Raw genomic sequence first — 25,125 nt, 5'->3', positions numbered from 1 at the left:
TGTAAATCTTATTATGTACGCACTCGCGTCACCCATGTTAATAAAAAACCTTTGGTTTCCTGTAGCACTGATGAGGGACCAGGACTCATAAAACTGGTCCGAAATGCATTTGATGAAGAACCAATAAAAAAGTTTTAAGCCTGTTTAGCTGTAAGTTAGTCTACCGAATGTTTTCGGATTAAAGAGACAACCACCTATTAAACATATATACAGCTACTAAACAAATTTAATTCAAATGATTTATCGACTAATTTTTGGCTTAAAATTCACATCCCTTCTTACGCATTACGTGCAGTACTTAATGTAGAAGTTATCACACTTTCAATACTTTAATGTCATTAAACATTTTGGTAAACCTGTATACTAACTCAGAATCTATGGAATATTGGACATAGAGAATTACTGAATCATTAATTTAACAGACATAAGTGGGTCAACGTAATAGAAGTTAAACTGAATAAAATATGATTATTCATATAAATGTTTAGCGAAATTGATGCTCAGGTTAACTTTTACAAAAAAAAGCAATTTTATATTCCTATGAATATTTACTTCTTGAAGAAAAAGTAATCAAGTTATCTGAATCAAGTTTTTTAATTCACGGTATTCATCTGCCATATCTAATAGAGTTTTATCAGCTATTATCACACGTAATATTAATTTTCCATTTAAAAAACTATAATGCGACTAAAATTAAATAAATTCATATTTAATTGAAAGAATTAAAAGTTCGTTTTATGATCTAAACAGAAATGTTTATATTGTGATAGTGTGTTAATACTTTACTTCATTTATTGCACAATTATCAACATTTTGAAAAGTTTCAGACAGAAGAATAATTCAGAATCTTTAAACGAATCTACAGCCGAACTTGAACTTCGGTAAGTATTTTACGCTGAGTCCCATAATATATTCTTAAAATATAATTATTAAATTCTTAAAACTAATTAATTCGTGTTAAACGTGTTTTGTAACATTAATTTATACCCTGCCTTTTTCCAGAAGAGTTGGTTATGATTGGAATAAATAAAATATTCCCAAATAGATGGTAAGCGTTAATATTTCATTACTTTGTATGGTATGGAAATTTAAGATTAGTTAAGATTTCGAAGAAAAACCAATTTTAATGCATAAAATTGATTGTTCAATAGTTTAACTCAAATGTGAACTATGATTCAGGGAAATAAAATTTAGATTCAGCTTCAACTACATCATCTGTGTCAGTAATAATCCATTTGGACAGGGTTAACTAAGCCCAGTGGTCATTTAACACTGGTCGTAAGTTCGCGCATTGCCAACGGGCTGGCCACGTGGAGTTTTCCGGGTTTTCTTCACGTTAGTAACACTTAAATAGAGGTCAGTTTCCCATAAAAGACTTCCCAGAAGGCATTCCCCCCTCGGCAGATCGCCCATAGGTCACGTTGCCGTATATACGAATAAAGCTGAACATGGTTAACTATAATCAACGTCCATAGCTTAAAACTAAGTACAGACAAATGTAAGAATAGAACTGTCAAGAGTAGTTATATTTATCATCGTAACATCTAACTAACGTTTACACAGTATTTGTTTAAAACTACAATACAAAATTTCTCATTTTTATAATTTTCAAGAATTTCCGGGATGAGTTTAAAATTTAAAATATTAGAACTTACTTTGTAATCTTTTAAATGTTTGGAAATCCCAACTACTCCATATTTCATGATGGAGTAAATTCCCCGTGAATGAAAAGGAATTTACCTTCAAAATTAGACGAACTTATGTTTAACTGTAATCGCGTAAAGTATAAATTAACAATTTTAAAAGTAGAAGTTTTATATTACAGTATCAATTTTTATATTAAAATTCTAAGATTTAAATTTATCTTTAATAAAGTTTAATTACTGTATAAACTTTTGAAAAAAAATCTATAGAAGCATTAAAATCGATTTTGTTTTAAATTTACTTACATAATTACTTTAAATTTATTATAGTAATAATTATAATAATGATGTTTTTTCAATTTAAGAGAAATGCATTTTAGAAATTCTTAAAATACAATATAAAAATATCTTTAATAATGTTTCACATTCCAGAACAAAGCGAAACACTTCAATTACGCTACGATAAACTTTGATGTAAATATATTACCCTATAAGAAGATTCTTTCTAATACTTTAGATTAATTTATTTCAGTATACCCGACTAGTTTCGCTAGAGAATGAGCCAGAAAAAAAGAGTCAGCAGGGTTTCTGGACCTGAGTACCTCTGTATCGTAAAAGGAAAATAAAATGATAGGCTTATAAACTGATAAATTATAGTTTATTTTTCAAAATTAATTTTAAAAAAGTCGGTTTTTATTAATTTTATTCTTATATTTCTATGACTTTCTGAGATGATTTGATTCCCCAATTGTGATTGAATAAAGCCTCATGCCGTTCAGGGATTCTGGCGAAAAGCAAATTTAATTTATATCAATAATCTCTCAAAACTTATACACGAAAATAATATATGAAAAGGTGTCAGAAAAATTAATTTTTCTTTTACGATATAACAAACTCACACTAGCAAATAAAGAATAAAATATAAATAGTTTTAAGGCTATACACTTAATTATATATAATTCTCCTATGATATTGCTTCTTTCGTTCAAATATTTTAATTATCTGGTTCAAACAGCCATTTTAATCAACCTAGATCATAATTAAATGGCATTAGATCTTTTTAAAATAAATTAAACGTATCAAATTGGAATTAATGGAATTCAAATAAAAAACGTGTCATACTGTACCTAATAAAATATTTAAAATTTAAAAAAGGCTCTACCGAAAATAAACAAACTATGTCGCTAATCCAATACTCGACAAATTTTAAGACAATAATTACCGTTTCAATCTTGATAAATGTAAGGATTGATTAATGCATTATTTAATGATTAATACATGAATTCATTTCTTTCTCCATTTTGTCAATTTATAGTGAAAATTTTCAGAAAATGTTAAAGCTACAAACAATTCCGATAGTGGGAAATGCTACGCTATCAGACGTTTAACCTTCATTACTCGTGTTAATATTTTCTCGATTATTATATAGAAAAGCAACTTTTTAAAAATGAGAAATCATAAACTAGAGAATGAAATTTCCAGAAATAATTACTTAAATTATTTCCTTGTATAAATTAATTAAAATAAAAGACTTTTTATGGGTAACTTGCCGACATTATTTCACTTGAATGTAAGAATTAGATTTATAAAATATTGGCTTTTATGAATTAGATTTGATGATAATTTTAAAAATTCATTCAAATAAAATATCTTACAATTTCACTGGTCATTCCATATTAAATAGTGATTTGAATCTGAATTAAAATTCAATTATTATTATTATTATACTGATAGATGCACAATTATAACGTATAAGTAAAATTTTAAACCAGTTTATTAATTATTAAAAACAGATAATAAAGCAATATTAATATTATCAAGAATTTCCCATTATTATTAAGTCAATATAAAATACTTTTCGGCGTTTTTAACGATTGCGAATAATAATGATGATTCCATATTTAATTAAAATTGTTAATCAATTAATTTTATCTAGTGCATCTTAACGTATTTTTAACATTTTTATCAATTCAATTAGAATAAAGGGAAAAATATTTAAACGATTTATAATGGATATAAGTAGTAATATAATTATCTTATATAAAACATTGATGCGCACACAAGACAGGAAAAGAAATGCTCTCAGTTTTTCAATTGTCTATTTTTAAAAATTCTAATATATAATAAATTATGATTTATACTTTTATAAAGTAAAATAGACTTTCATTTATTTTAACACTTACTTGTAAGACATGATTAAAAAAAAAAAAAAAAAAAAAAAAAACAATCTCCTTCCCAGAACACACTGTTACAAAAATTATTCTGGAGCAGACTGTTTCGTTCTTCCCCCCGAAAAATAAATTATTTTCCAAGAAAAGTGAACAAGTCTACGAGTTAGTTTTATACATTTTGTTCTTTCGATCATTTCTATGTTCTTATAACTTTGGTATTTTGCGAAGAATGCGTGGTTTTCTGATAAAACCATATTTGTGGTTTTATCAGTGTTTACAGTTTTTACAGAACATATGAAGAGTGTTTTTCCATGTGTTCTGTATTGTGCTATAATTGTATATAAAACATTTCGTTACTTAAATTATTTCACAGACCAACGTCTTTAATGAATTTGGATCAGGGCCAAAATACATCAACATCAGAAACTAGTTTACACAATAACACACGCAAAACAATAACTTATTCTTTCTTGGACTCGTTATTAAATATAGGTATATGTATAATACATTATTTAGATTATACTTTTTAAATGAATAAAAATGAAATATATATATATATATATAATATTTTAAACTTTTTTGTATCATTTACTTAAAAGTATTCTATATACAGTGAAATTGATGTAATTGCTGATAAACTTCGTTACTAAAGAGGCCCTCTTAGTGCCCACAGGGCGGAAAGAGTTAAAAAAAAAAAAAAAAAAACTTCGTTACTTATTTTATACGTGGTACTGCCCTCTTATTAATTCAGTATTAACTATTACAATGCTTTCAATAATTCTGATTAGGCTTACGTATCCTGTATTACGTACGCTATATTTTTATATGAAAAATACTTAAAATTATCACAAAACGATCGCAGTGCAAAAATCTAATACTCTCTGACTGATATGCCCGTTTCTACGCTATACCATTGCGCTAAAACACACTATACATAATGAGGCATTTTAAAGCATATTTAACGATTGTATTATTATTTATATGTTGGATACTTTTTCGGGTTATTTTTTACATAATTTTAGATTAAATTTTACCGTTTTTATGTTTTTTATTAACTTGTTAAATATTATATCATGATTTCGGTTAGTTCCATTACCGATAAATCGGTACCCAAGCTATAAACAACTCTAGCACGTATATAGGACGTCATAAGAGGACTCGATCCGAGACTATAGAATAATTACACCTCATTCCAAATCCACATTGGCACATTCATACATCACTAGACCCAACGGATTTTATTGGCGAGACCCTAGGGTTCCGCGGAACACCCTTGATGTAAAGAATAGATATGTTTAAAACAGCATATAATATATAATTTCCTTTATATCATTTTTATATACTATATATAAAAATGATATAAAGGAATTGCGGAATAACAATGAATTGTAAAGGCGTGACACTCGTTTATAATTAAATTTGGAATGATAATCGTCTTAAAGTTTCATTGTAAAGAAATCGTTGCATATATGTAACTATCAAGACTTTTTTTCTGAGTCTTACTTATTTTTAGATAAAAAAAAGTTCTGTATGAATCGTACAATATCATACAATTTTATTTATTAAACCTCACAGCTGTCACCTCTAACACTATTCAATTAAAAACGTAATTTGAATTAGGGGAATTAGCTCCGCCCGAGCTAGTTGTCAGTTTTTACTATTTTCTATATAATGTACTGTACATACTAGCTGCACTTCTAAAGCAAAATTATATGGATTTTATACCTTATTGTTCCCCTCATTATATAAGAATAAAACTTTTAAGCATGTTTTAAATAGTTCCGAGTAATTTATTATTTTACACAAGTGTCTGACTTGCACAATATGCCCAACCACGGGGCATGTTGTGACATGTATGGGGCAAGTAGTGACAATAATGCAAAAGGCTTGCAAAGACCAAAGAATTAAACAACAGAAAAAATGCTTTTACTTAAGTTGTAAACAGATAAAAATAACTCATACGAATATAACAACCTGTTGTGAATTTGGAATGTTTTTCCTGTTATAATGTATAAACAAGATCTTAATACATACTGCGATTTTAAAATAAAAATTTGCTAATAATAAACTAAGTATACGGTAAACTATGAAAATTAAGAATAATAAAAGTTAACTTAAACTGAGTAAGATCTATAAATCAAAATAGTCGATGGCATATTTGGCTGCAACATAACCATCCTTACTCTCTTCACATTTCATATTGACAATTAAGGCATACATAAGGTTCATTGTTGATACAGTTTATGCGAGTCTAATAGCACTAGGATAGAAGACATTTGTGACACGTTAGGGTAGAGACATTCTATATACATTGAAGAGTTCCGTAAAATACATCTTTCTGACTACTTTAGCCACTTAAACCTCTGAACAAGAAGAATATACGTTAATATCAACGAGTAAGATGTGACAATGTCATAATGTGCCACCTGGTAGCGTGTCACAACTAGCCCTAACCGCCGTTTTCTTCTTTTTCTGTCTCTGTAACAACAACATATTGCTATGGTATTGCATAAAGCTATGGTAGCAACCATAGCTTTCTGTAAAATAATGCCTGAAAGTCTGTTGTCCAGACATAAGGTGCGTCCCATAAATATAACGGCACAACTTGTTATGCAAATAAAAGCTAAACTAATTATCATATATCAAAACCAATTTAATTTTGAGGTAGTTACAGCTTACAAATAAACATACTAAAAAACATGTAATCATATTGTTTAACAACTTAACAATAAATTAATTTAAATCAAAATCACGTTTCTCTCTGTCCCAAAAATATACAGTGATACCTCTGTTTTCGTCGATAATTCGTCCGAAAATAATCTACGAAATCCGAAACCGACGAAAACTGATAAATTTTTCCATAGGAATCAATGTAAATCCGATTAATTCGTTCTACAGACTTCAAAATACGTACCAAAAACACATTTTTTAAAGAATGAATATAGCGTTTAATACTAAAAACAATAAGAAATGAACATAAAATGAATATATAAGACTAATATAATAAATAAATGAACATTTAACATGGTATTTATCTTTATGAAGACTCTTCTTCGCGTATGAAAGACGGTGAGGAGTGTTGGAATCAACGATCGAAATTACTGTTAAATGCTATTCGATATTGTCTCCGAAACAGAATCGCCATCTAACTGCTTTTGATCCGAATCTATATATATAATCGAGACGAGTTGATAATAATAATAATAATAATAATCAACACGTCAAAGGAAGTAGGAAAAACACTAAATTATGTAAACACTCACTTAATACCACACTACATTCATTCAATTTCTACACTTGCAGACATTCATACATTAGTTTATGCTGGGGCAGTCACAGTAGTGACACACCATGGACTGAAAGTACAGTCACAGACAAATACACAGAAAACACAATACTATCACAAGCCTGCTTGGCAGAGAAGAATAGAAATACAAATAAATGACATTAGACAGCAATTAGGCAGGCTGACACAATACACTAAAAGCAACATAACACCCAAATTAAGGAAACAGCTCAAAAACATTTTCAAGAAAATAAAAACACATACAAAACATGAACATCACAACACACACATTACAGAATACATTGATACACTAAAACAAAAACTTGCTGCCAAAGCACGTAGACTCAAACGTTACAAAACATGTACACTACGAAAACAACAAAATAAATTATTTACAAACAATGAAAAACTCTTTTACAGACAAATTAATAACAAAGCAAACACTGATACACAGCACAGTGGCACACCAACAGAAGAAGAACTCACAACATATTGGTCTTCTCTTTGGTCCAGTGCTGTCACGCATAATGCTGATGCAGGCTGGATCGAGGAGGAGAACAGAAACTTGCACAACATACCAACTATGCCCTGTGCTGAAATAAACATACATGATTTCCAATACACTGTTAACAGAACACACAACTGGAAGACACCTGGTGTAGACAACATTCACAATTTCTGGTACAAAAAGTTCACATCACTGCACCAGGAACTAGCTAAACACCTAACACACATTATCATCAATCCACAGGACATGCCAAATTTTCTTACTCAGGGCATCACCTACATGAAACCTAAAAACAACAATACCACAGACCCCACACAATACAGACCAATTACATGTCTTCCAACACTTTACAAATTATTGACATCCTGTATCGCAAACAAAATATACAAACATATTGAAGAACACGACATTCTAACAGAACAACAAAAAGGTTGCCGTAGAAATCACAAGGGATGCAAAGAACAGTTACTCATAGATTCAGTCATTCTACGGCAAGCACACAAACAACACAGAAACATACACATGGCATATATAGACTACAGAAAAGCATTCGACAGCGTTCCACACAGTTGGCTGCTACATATTCTACACATGTACAAAATACATCCATCACTCATTGCATTCTTTCAAAACACTATGCAGCACTGGAGAACAACACTACATCTCAGGGTTAGTAACACTTCCATACAAACAAACCAAATTTTTATTAGGCGAGGAATTTTTCAAGGAGATTCCTTGAGTCCTCTCTGGTTCTGCTTAGCCCTGAACCCATTATCCAACATGTTAAACAACATGCAATATGGTTACAATATCAGACATGAAAAAACAACACAGTTTACACTGTCACATCTCATGTACATGGATGACATAAAACTTTATGCATCCACACAAAAACAACTTCATCAACTCCTACAAATCACACATTCATACACCAAGGACATACAAATGGAATTTGGCCTAGATAAATGCAAAACAGTTCACATAGAAAAAGGAATCCTGAAGAAAGAAGATTTTGCACTTGGAAATGGAGACATTATTGAATCCATGGAAGAGGGCGAGTTCTACAAGTATTTAGGATTCCAACAGGCCAAACTAACAGAACATACACAAATAAAGCAAAGATTAATTAAAGAATACCAAAGTAGGTTAAATGCTATTCTCAGAACACAGTTAAATGCAAAACACACAGTTAAAGCAATAAACACATATGTCATCCCAGTACTCACATATTCTTTTGGAGTTATACATTGGACTGACACAGATCTTGAGCAACTCCAAAGGAAAACAAGAACAACACTTACTAAGCATAAACAACATCATCCTAAATCCGCCACAGAAAGATTAACCCTTCCACGTAAAGATGGCGGACATGGCCTGATTGACATAGTTAACCTTCACTACAAACAAATACAGTCACTGCGAGAGTTTTTCTACAAAAAACAAGAAACATCACAATTACATAAAGCAGTAACTCTAGCAGACTCGAATAACACACCATTAAACTTACACTCACATCATATGGACACAACACAACATATAAAAAGCATAGACACCATTAAGCAATCGTGGGCTCGAAAGGCACTCCATGGCAGGCATCCTTATGATCTGGCCCAGGATTTTGTTGACAAAACTGCGTCAAACAGCTGGTTAGCTCAGGGATGCCTCTTTGGGGAGACGGAAGGATTCATGATCGCCATACAGGATCAGGTCATAAATACTAAAAACTACAGAAAACACATACTCAAAGATGCAACACACAAATGACACATCACCTCTGGTTGCAAGCTCTTGGCACAGACAGATTATTTACACAGACATAATCAAGTAGCAAATATAATACACCAAGAGCTTGCAAAGAAACACAAATTAGTAGACATCCACGAACCATACTACAAATACATTCCACAGACAGTATTGGAAAACAACACGCACAAAATGTACTACGACAGAGCCATAATCACAGATAAAACAATTTACCACAACAGACCAGACATCACACTCATTGACAAACACAATAAAATCACATACATTATAGACATATCCATTCCAAACACTCACAATATACAAAACGCATGCACTGAAAAAATTAGCAAGTACACAGAACTCGCCCAGGAAATAAGGCATCTGTGGAGGATGGATAGGGTGCTTATTGTACCTGTTGTTCTCTCCTCTACAGGTGTCATACCACACACACTACACAAAAGCCTGGGCACATTAGAATTGAATAGAAACACATACATCACACTACAGAAGGCCACTATATTGAATACATGTCATATTGTGAGAAAATTCCTGAATACAGACACACACACACTGATACACTTTTTTAATTTCTGTTTTGGTTACTATGCCTTGACTTTGGTCCGGCATAGTACACAGCCACCGGTGTTAACCGAGTATATCTCACTTAACCCAACATAATAATAATCAGCGCAGAGCCCAAACGGTTAGGAGTTGAAAGTTGAAATTTGGTACACAGTTAGGGTACATCACGAAAACGCACACTAAGAAGGGATTTTTCGAAATTCTTCTCCACGGGGGAGAGGGACAGGATTAAAGCTTCTATATACATTATCGAGACGTGCCTAAACGGTTAGGAGTTGAAAGTTGAAATTTGGTACGCAGTTAGGGTACGTCACGAGAACGCACACTAAGAAGGGATTTTTCGAAATTCCTCCCCACGGGGGAGAGGGACAGGATTAAGTCTTAACACTTCCATCATCGATGGAAGTGTTAAGTAACAATGGAAGTGTGAAGCAACAATGGAAGTATGAAGTAATAATGGAAGTGTCAACAATGGAAGTGTTAACAATGGAAGTGTTACGTAACAATGGAAATGTTAAGAGCCCAAACGGTTAAGAGTAGAAAGTTGAAATTTGGTACATAGTTACGGTACGTCACAAAAACGCACACTAAGAAGTGACACTGTCAAAACCACACTGATTTTTCGAAATTTCTCCCCACGGGGAGAGGGACAGGATTAAGGCTTAACACTTCCATCAACAATGGAAGTTTTAAGTATCAATAGAAGTGTTAAGTAACAATGGAGAACAAGAGAAGGCGACGTGCAAGATTTACGGGCGCTGGAGGAAAAAAAAAAAGTAATATGTTAGAACATATTCGATTTTCAAATTTAAACAGATTAATTCGGTTTTTCTCGACTTTTCTTCTTTAGAACATTCGATGAAAATCGAACGATATAATCAGAACACGTCGTGAAAATCGAACAATATTACAATATTCGATTTTCAAATTCGACCTTTTATTAAAAATATTTAGTTTCTTGATGAAATTACTCTCTTTCTTCTGTGACTATAACGTAATAATCTTAATCTTCGCTATCATTACTTTTGCCCGAGCAACGCCGGGCCTATCTGCTAGTTAATAATAACTGTTCAACATTTTCAATTGTTTGAGATCTCTATTTCGTTAATACATTTACGCCTTTCGCTACATTAGCCTCCTTTATCGTTTCCTTTTTGGACACAATGGAACTTATTGTGGATGGCGACTTCTCGTAAATGCGGCTGATTTCAGCAATCTTAATGCCGCTCTCATATTTTTCTATGATTTCCTTTTTCAATTCAATCGTGTTCTTCGCCTTCTTCTTCAAAGGCCTGCTGGCTCTGGAAACTTTCTTCGGTCCCATGATGGAGCTAACAGAGTCAAGTTACTAAACTTGATGAGCAAAAAATTGCGACCGAAACCAAAGTGCCGATGATTGCTAATTGTTCGTATCACATATAATTTCGTTTTAAAAAAACACCTTACGATGCACTAACACTTTTGGGCGAATCCGAACGGGTCGAATAATCCCCAGGAATTTTTCGGGGGTGGTCCGTTCGGATATGTCGGGCCCCGTCCCTCACCACCCGGTCGCCCCATTGTGAGCCTGGCCGAACTCATAATGGGCCTACTAAAAGCGGCCCTCTTAGTGCCCACAGGGCGGAAAGAGTTAAAAAAAAAAAAAAGTAACACTTTCGGGAATCACGCTCTGTCGTGGCGAGACGACGCCTTCTCTTTAACCAGACGAAAACCGCTTCCATTTTCCTGCCTAAACTGTTCTTATATATGCGCACCAGTGGCCGGCGGTCCTCCAATCAGAGTCCCCGGTCGTCTGTAGCTCTCTGTCAAATCCGCCGCTCATTCAAATCCAACGGATTGTACGGGACGATCACTATTGGTCCAGATTCGACCAATCCTAACGAGACACGAGCCACCACGACAAGCAGGAAACGAAAGCAATCGAATTGTTTCGCTAGACGTGCGGGTTAATGCTTGCACTTGCACAACGAGAAACAACGCCATACTGCAGAGGAGAACGTGAGTCGCCCACTGATTTCGGCGAGGTCGCGTGGGCACACTGACGAAATCCGAGACAAATTTTTCACGAAAAAAAATCGATGAAAACCGAGGTTTCACTGTAAGGCCAGGAACACACATGCGTAAAATCTAACATAAAACAGAAAGCGTAAAAATTTTTCTGAAATTTTGCCTGAAACAGAACTGAAAAAAGCGTAGAGCATGTCTCTACTTTTTACGCCAAAATTCCTCCAATAAAGAGAAGTCTTTTCTGTGAGGTCAAAGTAGACACGTGGTTTTTATTCTAACAATGGCGGCAATGAGGGATATGTGACGGTCTCGAAAAAACGAAAAATAAATGAAATAGAGGGGTTTATTGAATCCGTTCGACCACATCAGTGTCACGTATAAAGACACTATTTAAACAACGTTTGTGGATGGCTATAGGTGCAAAATTTCAAATAACAGGTGGGTCTAGTAGAATCGATATATAGGCCTAGATTTAGATCACACGTTCTTTATTTGAATTCGGAATACAAGTGTATTAATTTAAATTTTCTATATTATAGCAGAGGAAGCGGAGAAAAAATGGAAGGTACAAAGGGATAGATATATGAGAGGAAAAAAATTAATAAAATTAGAACTGTTAGTGGCAATGGTGTTTCCTATTCGGCCAGAATTTTATGTATGCGTGTTCTGGCATAAAAGCGTAAAACAGAAACTGAACTGAAAGCTGATTTCTGATTCAGTTTTCTGCCACAATTTTACGCATGTGTGTTCCTGGCCTAAAGACATAATCACTAGATCAGTAGAAAGTATTGTTACAAATCTTTAATAATAATCAATTAATAACCAATACATTTCCACTTTTTCATTATAACTTTGTAGATACGGTCTGGCATTGATTGTATAAGTTTTTGAAGAACTGCTGTAGTTATTTCTTCCCAATGGATGTTAATTGCATGTTTTAACTCATCTACACTGTTATATTAGTATCCATTAGCATATACAGCTCTAGCTAAGATTCCCCAGAGGTTTTCCATTGGATTGAAATCTGGAGAACGAGCTGGCCAATCAATAACAGGGATTCCATTACTTAAAAACCACTCGTAAGATGATTTAGCTGTGGATAGGAGCATTATCTTGTTAGAAAAACCAACGATTTCCAGCAATTATATCAGCCCAAAGCAAAAGCTAACTTTCTACCATGTTTTGATAATGATTTGCAATCATTTGGCCACTGAGGAATGCAATATTTGTCTTGCCAAATCTACTAATCCCACGCTATACAATCACTGAGCCTCCGCTTTGTTGCTGTTTTGAAAATATTTCTTCCTCGCCCCTAAATCATACCAATAACAAGTCCAACCACCTGATTCATCGAAATTAAACTTTCCGTCACTCCAGATGATATGCTTCCATGTGTTTGTCTATCCCATTTTCTCCTGTGCCTACTGCAAGCGCTTTTGCTCATAGATAGGGGTTAGTGATGGTGCAGGCTTTTTCTTCTTATAGATGAGATGCTGACATAAACTAACAATTATTCCAATTGTAGATTTTGATACATTAAACTCTGGTTTTTATGCTAGTTTTCGTAAAGATATTTAGTTTCTTTTGATTTCCCTCAAAATACTGTTTTCCTCTATTTGTAAGCTTTGAAGGACGACCTGTTGACTTCTTGGTCTGTATTTGTCTCCAAGCTTTATGAAATTGTCAATTACAGTCGGGGATTGGTTAATTTTCTTTGCAATTGCTCTTGCTGAGTAATTTTCATCTCAAAGCTGAAATCTTGCCTTTTCCAACATCTGTTAAGGGTTTTGCACGTCCCGTGATGAAAAAGAACTCATTTACATCAATACGTAACAGAAATAAACATTTGAAATACGTGGCAGTTATACTGTATTAGTATATGATCTCTACTGTTAGAAACTTGAACCTGCCTTTATATTTTTGGGACAGCGAGAAACGTGATTTTGATTTAAATTAATTTATTGTTAAGTTGTTAAACAATACATTGATAATTACATGATTTTTTAGTATGTTTATTTGTAAGCTGTAACTACCTCCAAATTAAATTGCTTTTGTTATATGATAATTAGTTTAGCTTTTATTTGCATAACAAGTTGTGCCGTTATATTTATGGGATGCACCTTAAATCAATTATTTAAACTTATATCATCATATGCTTTAACAAATCCTACTTAAAACTATCAACCAATTTTACTTTTCGATCCTAAAACACATTAATTAGTATAACTTCAATGCTTCTCAATATTTTCTCCCTAACTTCACATGCAATATTAAGCGGGATACATAGAATGTTGCAATGACGACATTCAGTACTATCAGACTCAAGAAAAAGTTATAAGCATTGTCACAATAGCCCCGCTCTCCCCTATTCACCAATGAATGAAAGTCAAACCTAAAAAAGTTTTGATAAATGTATTAACGAGAAGCACAAGTTCTTTATAGATTATACGACTCTGTTTTGCTCTATGGGCGAGTTTGACCTCAATAACGTCGACCAATCAAGGTCAGAGATGAGAAAACTACACCCGGATTCTTAAGATTCATTACAAAATTGAGATTCTGGAATATATGAAATATGAAATATCTGGATCCCTCGCGATCTTAGACGGGTATCTTATATGATCATCTAGCTAATTAGAAAACTATTTAATCATATATTAACAGAAAGTTTCAAGATCATCCGAGTATTAAAATTTCACTGCTGATTATTTTAACGGACATAAAGAATTTTCTGAAATTTTTTAATGTATTCAATTATATGAGAAATATAAACATTAAGAAAATAGCGAAAAGATATCAGATAGAAAGTCTGGGAAAGATCGATAGATACTGCATGGTCAGCTTATCAATTCGTGATTAATCCGTATATGCACCCATAATAGTCAATTCAAATCTATACTGGAATGATTTAATACAGGAAAAAATCCATCTGAAAAAATCGAATACCACGGACCATAGAGTTAATAGTAAACCTATATGGTGCTTTGTATCAAAAATCCAATTCATTTCTGTGAGAAATGCAAGAAAACAAGATCTGATATCTTACCATTGAATTACTGAGTGAATCTTAATACTGAAAAAGGTTTTAAAATTAATTTTCTTGTGAAAAAAACAAAAAACAAAACGCACTTTTTCGCTCTCAACCATTTGCATTATATTCATTAATAAATGAAAAGTTTAGAAATTTATTCATCATCTTGAACAATGAACTCCATTGAATAGTTATGATATTTATAGTAATGCTTAGTTCATACAGAGCGAAATCATTGGTGAAAAGGAGAAAGAATATTGCATCTGCAGAGGCATCATAATTAGGAGATAAACACAAATTTTAGTCTTCATAATTTTTCCTTGTCTTATGACAGGAACACAAGATCATACATACCGACCGGATTGATTGTCAGTCTCAAAAATTTGTCTGTCTTCTAATTATAATTTTTTTAGTAATATTTGTCCCACTTTATTTATTTATATATAAGTCTTAAAATATATTTTTGAATTGTTTTAATAAACCTAAATTATTATTATATGTTAAATGTTTTGTGAAATAAAATACAAAACTTTCATTTCATAATAATAATAAATAAAAATATTATTATTATTAAATTAATAATCATGTTGAAACGGTGACGAATAAATAACGCATATATATCAGTTATTAAAATAATTTTTATTGGTATTTATTGATAAAAATCATTCGATATTCATGTATAGTTTTGTTATTTAAATATCGTGTTGATATAAACTATTAATTAACAACTGGATGTAAAACGTTTCCGAATTACGTTCTATTTTTAAATTAATAATTACAGCTATGATAGCATTAATGAATGAAATTATTAATACAATTCTATAATTATAATATAGATCAGGGGGTTGCAATTGGCCGTTAGCGACCCAAAACCTATTAAACTAATAAAACAATTGTTTCTGTATTTAAAATAAATGTACTAAAACTAATTAAGTGTATAAAAATTGTATGTTTGTTTGTTACATTATAATGCTTTTATAAACATATAATACAGTAAAACCTACAAAATCCGGAACTATTTTGTTTTTCCGTATCTCACATCGTCACTGAAAACCTTATCATTTTTTCATTGCTTTCTATTGCCTATGCAAATGCCCTGAAAAATTCTTCTTTATGCTTTTATGGAATTAGATGAAAAAAAATAAGTTTTTAACGATTTACATATGTTTATCATTTGAGATAACTGCATATATTGTAAACATTTGACATATAAATAAGTGCACAAAGTTCAATTTTTATAGAAACAGTATGTCAATGGGTCACAGACAGAAAAACGGAAGTATAATGGGATAAACCGATCTTAATTTTGGAAGCTAAATCTAAACGCCACTCATATTTCTAGAACAATCAATCATCGCATTTTAGAAAACAAACTTTCAATAATAAATGAACACGATGAACACGTCACACAGAGCGTAGGTGCGGTTAATATTCAAATGGGATTTCTTCCTTTTCGTCAATCTCAAAAATTAAATTTTATTTCATTTATCGTTAGTATAGCTTTCCACTATCTTTTCCTTTCTCCCCTCACTTTTTTTATAATTTACAGCAACCTTTAAGCATATTTTCGATTTTATTACATTGACGAAATATGCTTATTTCTTATTTTATTATAATGCAAAAAATACAAAACATGCGAGTTTCATGCTTTTTGCGTCTATAGTTCCCATATTTGTATTGCAGTACCCGATTCCTTTCACTCCGTCCTCGTCTCATGTGTTCCAATTTTCAGAGAACATTTGTTAGCTTAATGTAACTGTTTAATGAAAAATATTTGAACTTTCCATCTCTGGAAGGTTTCCGCTTAATCAAGTTCCTGCTTTCGCATATTTATACTGTAGTAAATTAAACAATTTAAATAATATATATCTTTATAAGTCATTCATTCATTCATTTTGTATTAATACTGATCATTAAAATAGATTAGGAGTATTTGTTATCAACATGATATCAAGTATAAAATTTATGTAATTTGATCAGCTGAATAGTATACTAGCATATTAACTGGTGTAATAGAGGCTAACGATAATTTAAATTATAGTAGTGTTTCATATAATTTATTGATTTAAACGTCAAAATAACAAAACAAATTTGAAATTGTCAATTTCACGACAAAAACTTTTTATCAGTATAATATTTAAATTAAAACTGAGTTTAAAGAAATAAAATTTTTAATTCTTTTTTACTAAAAGTATTCTTTTGGGACTATATCCTCAAGGCCCAATTTGGCTACGCTAATGATGATAATTTTCTAACAGGATATAGGAGTTTAATCAGATTGTAAACCACTGATAGATATTACTTGTTTATACGTCTAAATGATAATACTTAAAAATTAATTCTAAAACTTCTTTAAAGTAATGTTTCTTAATGTCTCTCTTAATAGCTGTTCCCATTTTATTTGCTTTGTCACAATTAATAAATATCGATTGCTTTATTTCCAATTTCGTATTCTATTGAATTCTTAAAACAGTCAATTCATGAATATTTATAAGAATTTATCGACAACTAACTAGACATTTTATTTAGAATTGCATACATTTATCCTCCTTCGTAAAATAAAAATTAATTGAAGAAATTTTTCGTATTATTATTATATTTTTGTTTACAGGTTTATATTCTTAATTAATTTTTGAAGATTTTTTAATTTAAGGTTTTTCGTTTTCTAGGATGATAGAATTTTCGAAATAACTTCGATATTTTTCATCAGTGATGCATCGAGAGCAGACAACTACTATTGAATAATGATTAATCCGAAGGTTTAACTAATTTTTTTTTTTTTTTTAAGAATGACTGTCCTATCTAGTATACAGCTAATCAGTGCCGTAACTAGGCAGGTACAACAGGTACATCGCACAGGGTCAACTTGGAATGGAAGCCCAAAATGCATGTATTTTGTTTTATTATTATCCAAAATCTAATTAATTAAAGGAGTCTAAATGCAAATTCTTGCACAACAGGGCACAGGAATGGCTAGATACGGCACTGCAGCTAATACAGAATTATACAAGAAAAACAAAATACAAAATGACCATAACATTTAAAATCCAACCGGGACACATTTCAGAATCAGTGAAAATGGGTTCTAAAACTGGTTGAACTTTGGTTAGTTTTTAAAATTTATTTATTTGTTGATATTATATTAGCGTGTTAATAAAATTGGTCTGATGAAAGACTGATTCTACAATCAAATATTTAAAATAGGCAAAATCGAAGTGTGCCCAGAAATCGGGGACTTCTGGTCACCCTAATTTAGAGATAGAGAAATCCACAGACCCTAAGCAAAACCCTGTAATGGTTATTCGAAATTATTTTTATAATTAAGCCAATTAATTAATAAATTGTATGAAAATATACACACTTATAAATATACAAAAATTTATGAATATTTATAAAGTAAATAGTACTTTATGAGAAGTTATAAACTTTTAAAACAGAAATACTGTAGTTATAAATTAAGAAAACGACTAGAAATTTCTAAATATTTGGGGCATAAGCGGCCTCTTAGTCCGCTTTTAAATTTAGTGATATCGCCCTCAGTACCCGCAGGGCAAAACAAGTAAAACAAAAAACAAAACTCATTGATGTTTATATTATGTACATTCTTTTTCATTTCTAATTAATTAAATGCTTAATATATAAAGCTTTTATCTATGTACTTTGTATAACTCTGAATTCAGATATGAAAACTTCCAGAGAGAAATATTTAGAGAGGGAAAATTCGGGAAAGTGAAGCATGGGAAAGAAAATTCAGGGAAGTAAATTTCAGGGAGGCGAGTTTCGGGGAACGGACTTTAACCATTTTAAAATAAGCAGGGGGTATCCTTTGTGCAAAAATACAAAGAGAACCCCCTGCAGATCGTTCATTTTCAACATATAAGCAGTCTTAACCATTTAAATTATTCGATGACGCTTGGTATTTCTTTTGTCTAGTTTAACGTTTATATTAAACTGTTTACGATCATTTTCGATATTAGCATAAAGTTTGAATAAATGTCGATTTATTCTAGTTTTAATTAGACAATTAATTAATGTAACCAAATTATTTAATTAGATAAAAATATAAATATCGTCTTTTATCTACAAAGTTAATGGATAGATCTTAATATCATGCCGGACATATTTATTTATAAATAAAACGTATGTTAATAATTATTAAACTTCTTAATACAACATTCAATTGAAATTTTTCGTAATGAAAAAATTTTACAAGTAAATCATACGGTAAAGTTTCTTAACTTTACAAATTAAACAAATGAAATAAAAAGTTCTTGGATTGGTCATCTCACAACTTTCTCCAGGAATAGGTAATACGATGTGATATATCATAAAAGTGAATGAAATACAACCTGTTCTATTGTTGTCTTGGATGTGATATTGATACATTGCATCTGACAGCAAATAATATACCGACTGGTATATCACATACTTCGATACAGACATGATTAATTATAAATGGCATACGTCACGACGCGAAAAGAGTTGAAACACGAACGAAAGACAAAAACTGATAACAACTTCCGTTTCCGGTACCGAATCGTCCTAAAAGTAAAACGATCTCATCACAAGAATATATGACATATTTATCATGTCAAATTCGTTCGAATTTGATAAGCTTTTTTTCTAGTTAAAGAGAAAATCATCATTGGATATACCGTATATACTAAAGGATAAAAATCACGTAAATCAATTCAAAATAAACGTAACAAGCGAAATCTCAACAACATTTTCGTAAAAATAATGCTTTTTATTATTTAAATTTATACACAGAATTGAAGTCTGTAGAATAATAAATACTTTACTGATGATGGTTAATCTTTCAATTAATTTTACTAATTACTATTGAATATTTTTCAAATATGATAATTCTCCAATTAAGAATTATTTCTGTTAAGTTAATTGTATTAATATATTAATTTAATTAAATTACTCATAAATAATTCCTAAATTTTTATAAAATTTGCCATTTAAAACTTACTTAGGATATTTTAAAAACAATTTTAATAAATCTATAACCTATTAAAATCTTTTACTATAAGATAGAAATTATTTTGAGCAATAATAAGCCATAAAAGTAGCTTAATTTTTCTTTTATTGATTAAATTATCTAAGTAAAAAGAGAATGCTGAAAATAAGTATCCAGAAATATCAGAGGGAAGTTTTGCTAGAGATTTTGTCGTGTACTTCCCGGAAATTTGAGACCCTGGGAACCTGTTCCGGAAATACCCGACGCTGAGTGATTCCCGGAACCGGTCGCCTGGCAACCACGTATCCAATGACATTCGCCATTCAGGAACAGACTATCTTGGACGTTTATTTCAGCGGGGCTATGTCTTCGTGCGAACATGCCAATGACCTTCGTACTCGCTTTTGGGAAGACCACGAGGTGAAGACACTTTTGGACTTGTGGAGTAACGGTAAAGTTCAACAAGAATTAGACGGTACGAAACGCAACAGTCGCGTGTTTGCTTGGTTATCCGACGAACTGTGTCGCCACGGGATTCTTAGAACCGCTAGCCAGGTTCGAGACAAGCTTAAGTGTTTAAAACGTGAATATCGAATCAGTAGCGATAAAATGAAACAGTGCGGAGAGCACGAACGATTTAAATGTAAGTATTTCGATGAACTGGATGATATTTTATCTGGAAGAAAAACGAGTACTTCGACACTTCCGGAAATTACTGTATGCGAAACTATAAAGCCAAATGAAATCAAGAAAGAAATCGAACCACAGCCGGAGATTATAGTAGAACCATCAGATGAGATGGAAGTTCAAGAAACTGTATCGAATGCCCAAGAGGAGGTACGACGAGAGCAAGAGAAACCGGCGGAGGAGAAAGTAAAACTGTCTAAAGGTAAGCGAAGCGCTAATCGTATAGAAAGAACACTAACTGAACTTTTAAGTCATCAACGCCAAATCGAAGAACGTTTCCTAAAATTAGAGGAAAAGAGACTGTTGCAAGAGCGTGAGTTGATGGAAATGAGGATATGTAAGGGAGAGGAAGCTCGCGAGAAATGGTTTCAGATGAAATTACAATTGAAAGAAAAACAGTGGAACCACGAACGTCAAATAATGTCCATGGTAGTTGAGGCGGTTGCTAAGAGAGTGGCTCCGACTAGTGGTGATAAAAGAAGTGAAACTTCTACTCAGACGGATAGCCAAATGGAATTGTAAATTTTAACTGGCGTAAGTGTTTGTTATTCACGTTTTTAATCATTTTCAAATGTTTTTTAAATGTTAAACGTATATTCATGTAAATATATTTGTTATATTGTTTTTTTATAAAAAGTATAAAATACATTTTTATAAATTGATTTCAATTAATTTTTCTATATTATAAAATGCAGTATTTAATAACGGGGGTTATCATGATAACATGAATGAACCTTTATTATTAATTATGCAGCATTTATAACGTTTAAATTTAAAATTAGTAAAAATATTTCAGATATAAAAGTTTAATGTTTTATTAAATATATTTATTTAAAATATTCATAAATGCTAATAGATATAACAGAATTTTATTATTCATTTAGTGTGGAAAATTGTTCCTGAATTTTCAATTCACTAAAATTTCTTATCGATCCACTTCTAGTACAGAATTTTCATAAAGGGAAAAACTAACCATTATTTCTATTTGGCCGGAAACCTGTCTGAAACGGCAAAGAAAGAGGATTACAGGTACAAACAACTTAATTTAATTAGAATAAAGGGGAAAATTAAGATTCCAATTGTGTACAACTAAAATCGCCTACAGGTATAACGGTCACCACAGAATGATAAAATTGTATTCCTAGATAATATTGGAACCTTTTCAGAGAAACGATAAAGGGACAAACGAATACAAGGTCTTTGTTAATACAGCAGATTAGGCTTAATTGGGCCACACTGGGGAATAGATCTTTTGTCCCAATTTTATGCGGACATTACCTCGATAAGTTGAAAATCACTGGGGTAGTCTATTCAACAGATACATGTATAATGTATAAAATAGTGGCTTTTGTTTAGGGCCTACTAAAATATTAGTTAAAGAATGCTAACTTTTATTACAATCTTTGAAAAAAATTATCAAGCCTATTCTAATGCTTATTCGTTACTAACTGCAGCATAAAGAACTTTCTTTTTATTTTTCACAAAATCAGCAATTCTGATATTTACATTCTTTGTGTACTGAAATTATTAACAATTTCACTTCAAGTTTGCAGAATACACGGTATAGCTTGTATCTTTATATTTTAAGTTTCCTTCTGGAAGTGTTTATTTGTTTTCTTTATAAATTCCTGACCTTGTTCTAAGTTTTACTGAAGATCGCTTTGTTTCTTTTCTGCCTCCCTTTGCGTGTTCTTTCTTTTATATTTCCTTCTTTTGTTCTTCTACCTCAACTTTCTTCGTTTGCATTGCTTCCTTATATTGACTGCGTGCATTTCTAGCAGTTTTCAGCAAAAGTGGAGTGAATGGGACGTTGGCTAAATTCTTGTATGTTGTTCCACATCATTAAGTCTATTTACTACTGATAATTTGGGGTTATCATCAACAAAATTCTGACATATTTCGGATAGTCATTGTAGCCGCTACTTCAATAATGCTATTTACAGTCAGTTACGTGTAGAATAATTTAAATCCATCACAAAGTGCAACCCATGAATGACAATAACTAAGCGAAATAATTAAATAAGAGGATATTTAGCTTGGTCTTTTAGCTATATTCTCACATTAAAAGAGTTAATTTCGAAAATAAAGTGTTAGAATCATAATTTTTAATTTAATTGAATGATAATAAAAAGTTAAATATTTGAAGTCGAGTTCAAAAGTTTAGAATATTTTATTGTAACAGTTGGTTAAATCTTTTGCATTATGAATTATAGATTTTATTCATTTTGGCATACTATCAGTAAGTAATTGATATTGTTCAAGACTAATTTCAGACCAAATTTTTGTACGTTTTTCTTCTAAATCTTGTTTATTGGTTGGTTTAGATTCTTGCAGTCATGTATTCTATTTTAGAACGATATTTAACGATAAAGATGTTTCAAGAAAAATATAGCCTGAGGATGGCCTATTAGACTAGGCTGAAAACGTTTGCCAAATAAAAGCGAATCCCAGCAGCTAAAAAGGTGTTTACAGATATATTTTGACATCACAATTTTCCATGTCCATTATAATCAGGTGAACTCCACACCATAACTTTAGTGAGAAATTTAATCACTCTTAAGCAATCTCGACTGTTGATTTCGCATTTTAAACGTCAAACATTTTACTCCATAATTTAAATAAACACAATATACTTTTGTCACTAAAAATGTCATTATTTGGTTGTAAAAGACATTTTTTGGCCCAGGCTAATCGTTTTTCATTTGAACTTTTATCGGGTGAAGTTTCTTTTTCTGGTTTGGCTCCTTTATAAGCATCTCCTTCAAATACTTGTAAATCGTTGTTTTTGAAATTAGTTTTCCAATCACAGATTTCAATTCTTGTGACAATCTGTTGCAAGGCTTGCATGTCTACTTTGTTTTATAATTTTTCTAAGTTCTGATTTAAGTAGTTTCTGAAGTAAATTTTGGACGATCAGAGCGTTTTTTCACCATATCAACTTCAAGTTTCACAAAATTTTTAAATTATTTTTTGCACTTTAGACTGAGAACAATTGTCTTTCTTCGTTATTTCTTATTGCTTAACATTTTCTTCATGTAAATCAATAATTCTAGGCTCTCTGATCCAGGCTAAACTGTCGTTTCTTGTCCATGGGGTTTATTTACCGTTATTGTGACAATTGCTGGATTGTAATTTATACAATACTAACACATGTGATACAATTTACGTAAGTATAGTAAATTATAATAAACTATTAAATTATTTCATATTCTGAACTTTTTGAACATTATTCACTTAAAAAAAATTATGAATAATACTTAATTTAAAAATTAAAGTATTTTAGATGAAAATATAACTTATAAAGACTAGGCTAAATATCCCCTTTAGATTTTTCATTATTTATTTTTTTTTTACCTAGTTATTATCATTTAAGGGTTGCTCTTGGTTAAGGAGTTTAAATAAATTATTCTAAACTTTTTGAACTGAACGTATCCATTCAATTTTCAAATTCATCTTTAGAAATTCCCCGGAAATTTTTTCACAAATTTCAGCTGTACAATCAGATTCTTTGGAAGCAGGAGTTTCAGCATTTTTTAGAAAATTCACTTTTTAAGAAGCAGTTTTCGATGTTTTTTCTGAGACTTGCTTCTAAGACACTATTAGCAAATGCAGTGCATTAAATAAAGGAAATCTTTCTTGCAATTGCATTTGCATCATATTAGTCTTAAACTTCATAAAGTTCAGCTATGATTTGCGCTCGAATTTATCTGCAGTTATAAGTTTTTGAATTTCGTATGATACCTTGGTCACATGGCTGAATTAATGGCTTAGTGTTCGAACATAAGATCATCATTTTGATGCTTCTAAGAAAAGATGTTTGTGCGCCGCTATGTAGTTGTCTAATAAGACGATCTTTCGCCGTAATTCACGATCCACTTAATTAATCAATTAGTGAAAGAGATATTGCACGAAAAGAGAATCCAGTTTCATCTGCATTATAAATATCCTAAGGTGAAAATTCAGCAATAGTTTTTGGTCACTGACTTTGTTCACTCATTAGTTGATAACAAATTGGCACGTTTTTTCTTCACTACGAAAACGTTCACGTTTTCGCGTTGAAAACTTCGGCCGCAACCTCGCTATTCTCTCGCCTTTTTGCCTGTTAAACCATCCATCAGTTGTAATGAAATCTTTGCCCATGATATTTGCTAGTTCTACTTTATGACGTATAAATCCATTAACAAGAGCATTTTTTAACACGAACCAAATTTTTAATGCAGATTCAATTTGACTATCCTAGATCGTTCTCCATTCTGATTCATGTTCTCGTTAAAGAGAAGAAATTTCTTAGGTTTGATCTGTTTTTTAATTTCATACACATAAGTGGTTGTGAAATTTTTAAATGCACAGTCGCTCTATGTTGTCATTTTGAGAAACTTATAGCACTCTGAAATTCTTTGCTTTTCTTGAGACGAACTCTCTCTATGCTTTTGCTTTGCTTTTACTATAATCTAAAAAGTTTTTACAGCACTTTAATTTTGCGATCTGTTGAATTATGAAA

General features: G+C 31.4%; 2 protein-coding genes across 3 annotated transcripts in view; one reads left to right on the top strand and one right to left on the bottom strand.

The window, feature by feature from the left end:
* The window catches only part of LOC136977465 (FERM domain-containing protein 4A-like), a 146,034-nt gene that overhangs the window by 84,971 nt on the left and 35,938 nt on the right, over window positions 1–25,125 (bottom strand). The window lies entirely within an intron of this gene.
* On the top strand, window positions 20,138–21,878 carry LOC136977462 (golgin subfamily A member 6-like protein 26). The gene is made up of 2 exons (XM_067272954.1): window positions 20,138–21,158; window positions 21,568–21,878. Exon 1 carries the CDS (start codon window positions 20,247–20,249, stop codon window positions 21,144–21,146), a length of 900 nt encoding a protein of 299 aa, XP_067129055.1. The 5' UTR covers window positions 20,138–20,246; the 3' UTR covers window positions 21,147–21,158; window positions 21,568–21,878.

Source organism: Centruroides vittatus, unplaced genomic scaffold, assembly GCF_030686945.1.
Source record: "Centruroides vittatus isolate TY-2023 unplaced genomic scaffold, ASM3068694v2 contig_459, whole genome shotgun sequence".
NCBI classification, from domain to species: domain Eukaryota; kingdom Metazoa; phylum Arthropoda; class Arachnida; order Scorpiones; family Buthidae; genus Centruroides; species Centruroides vittatus.
This window is presented reverse-complemented; position numbering and strand designations above follow the sequence as displayed.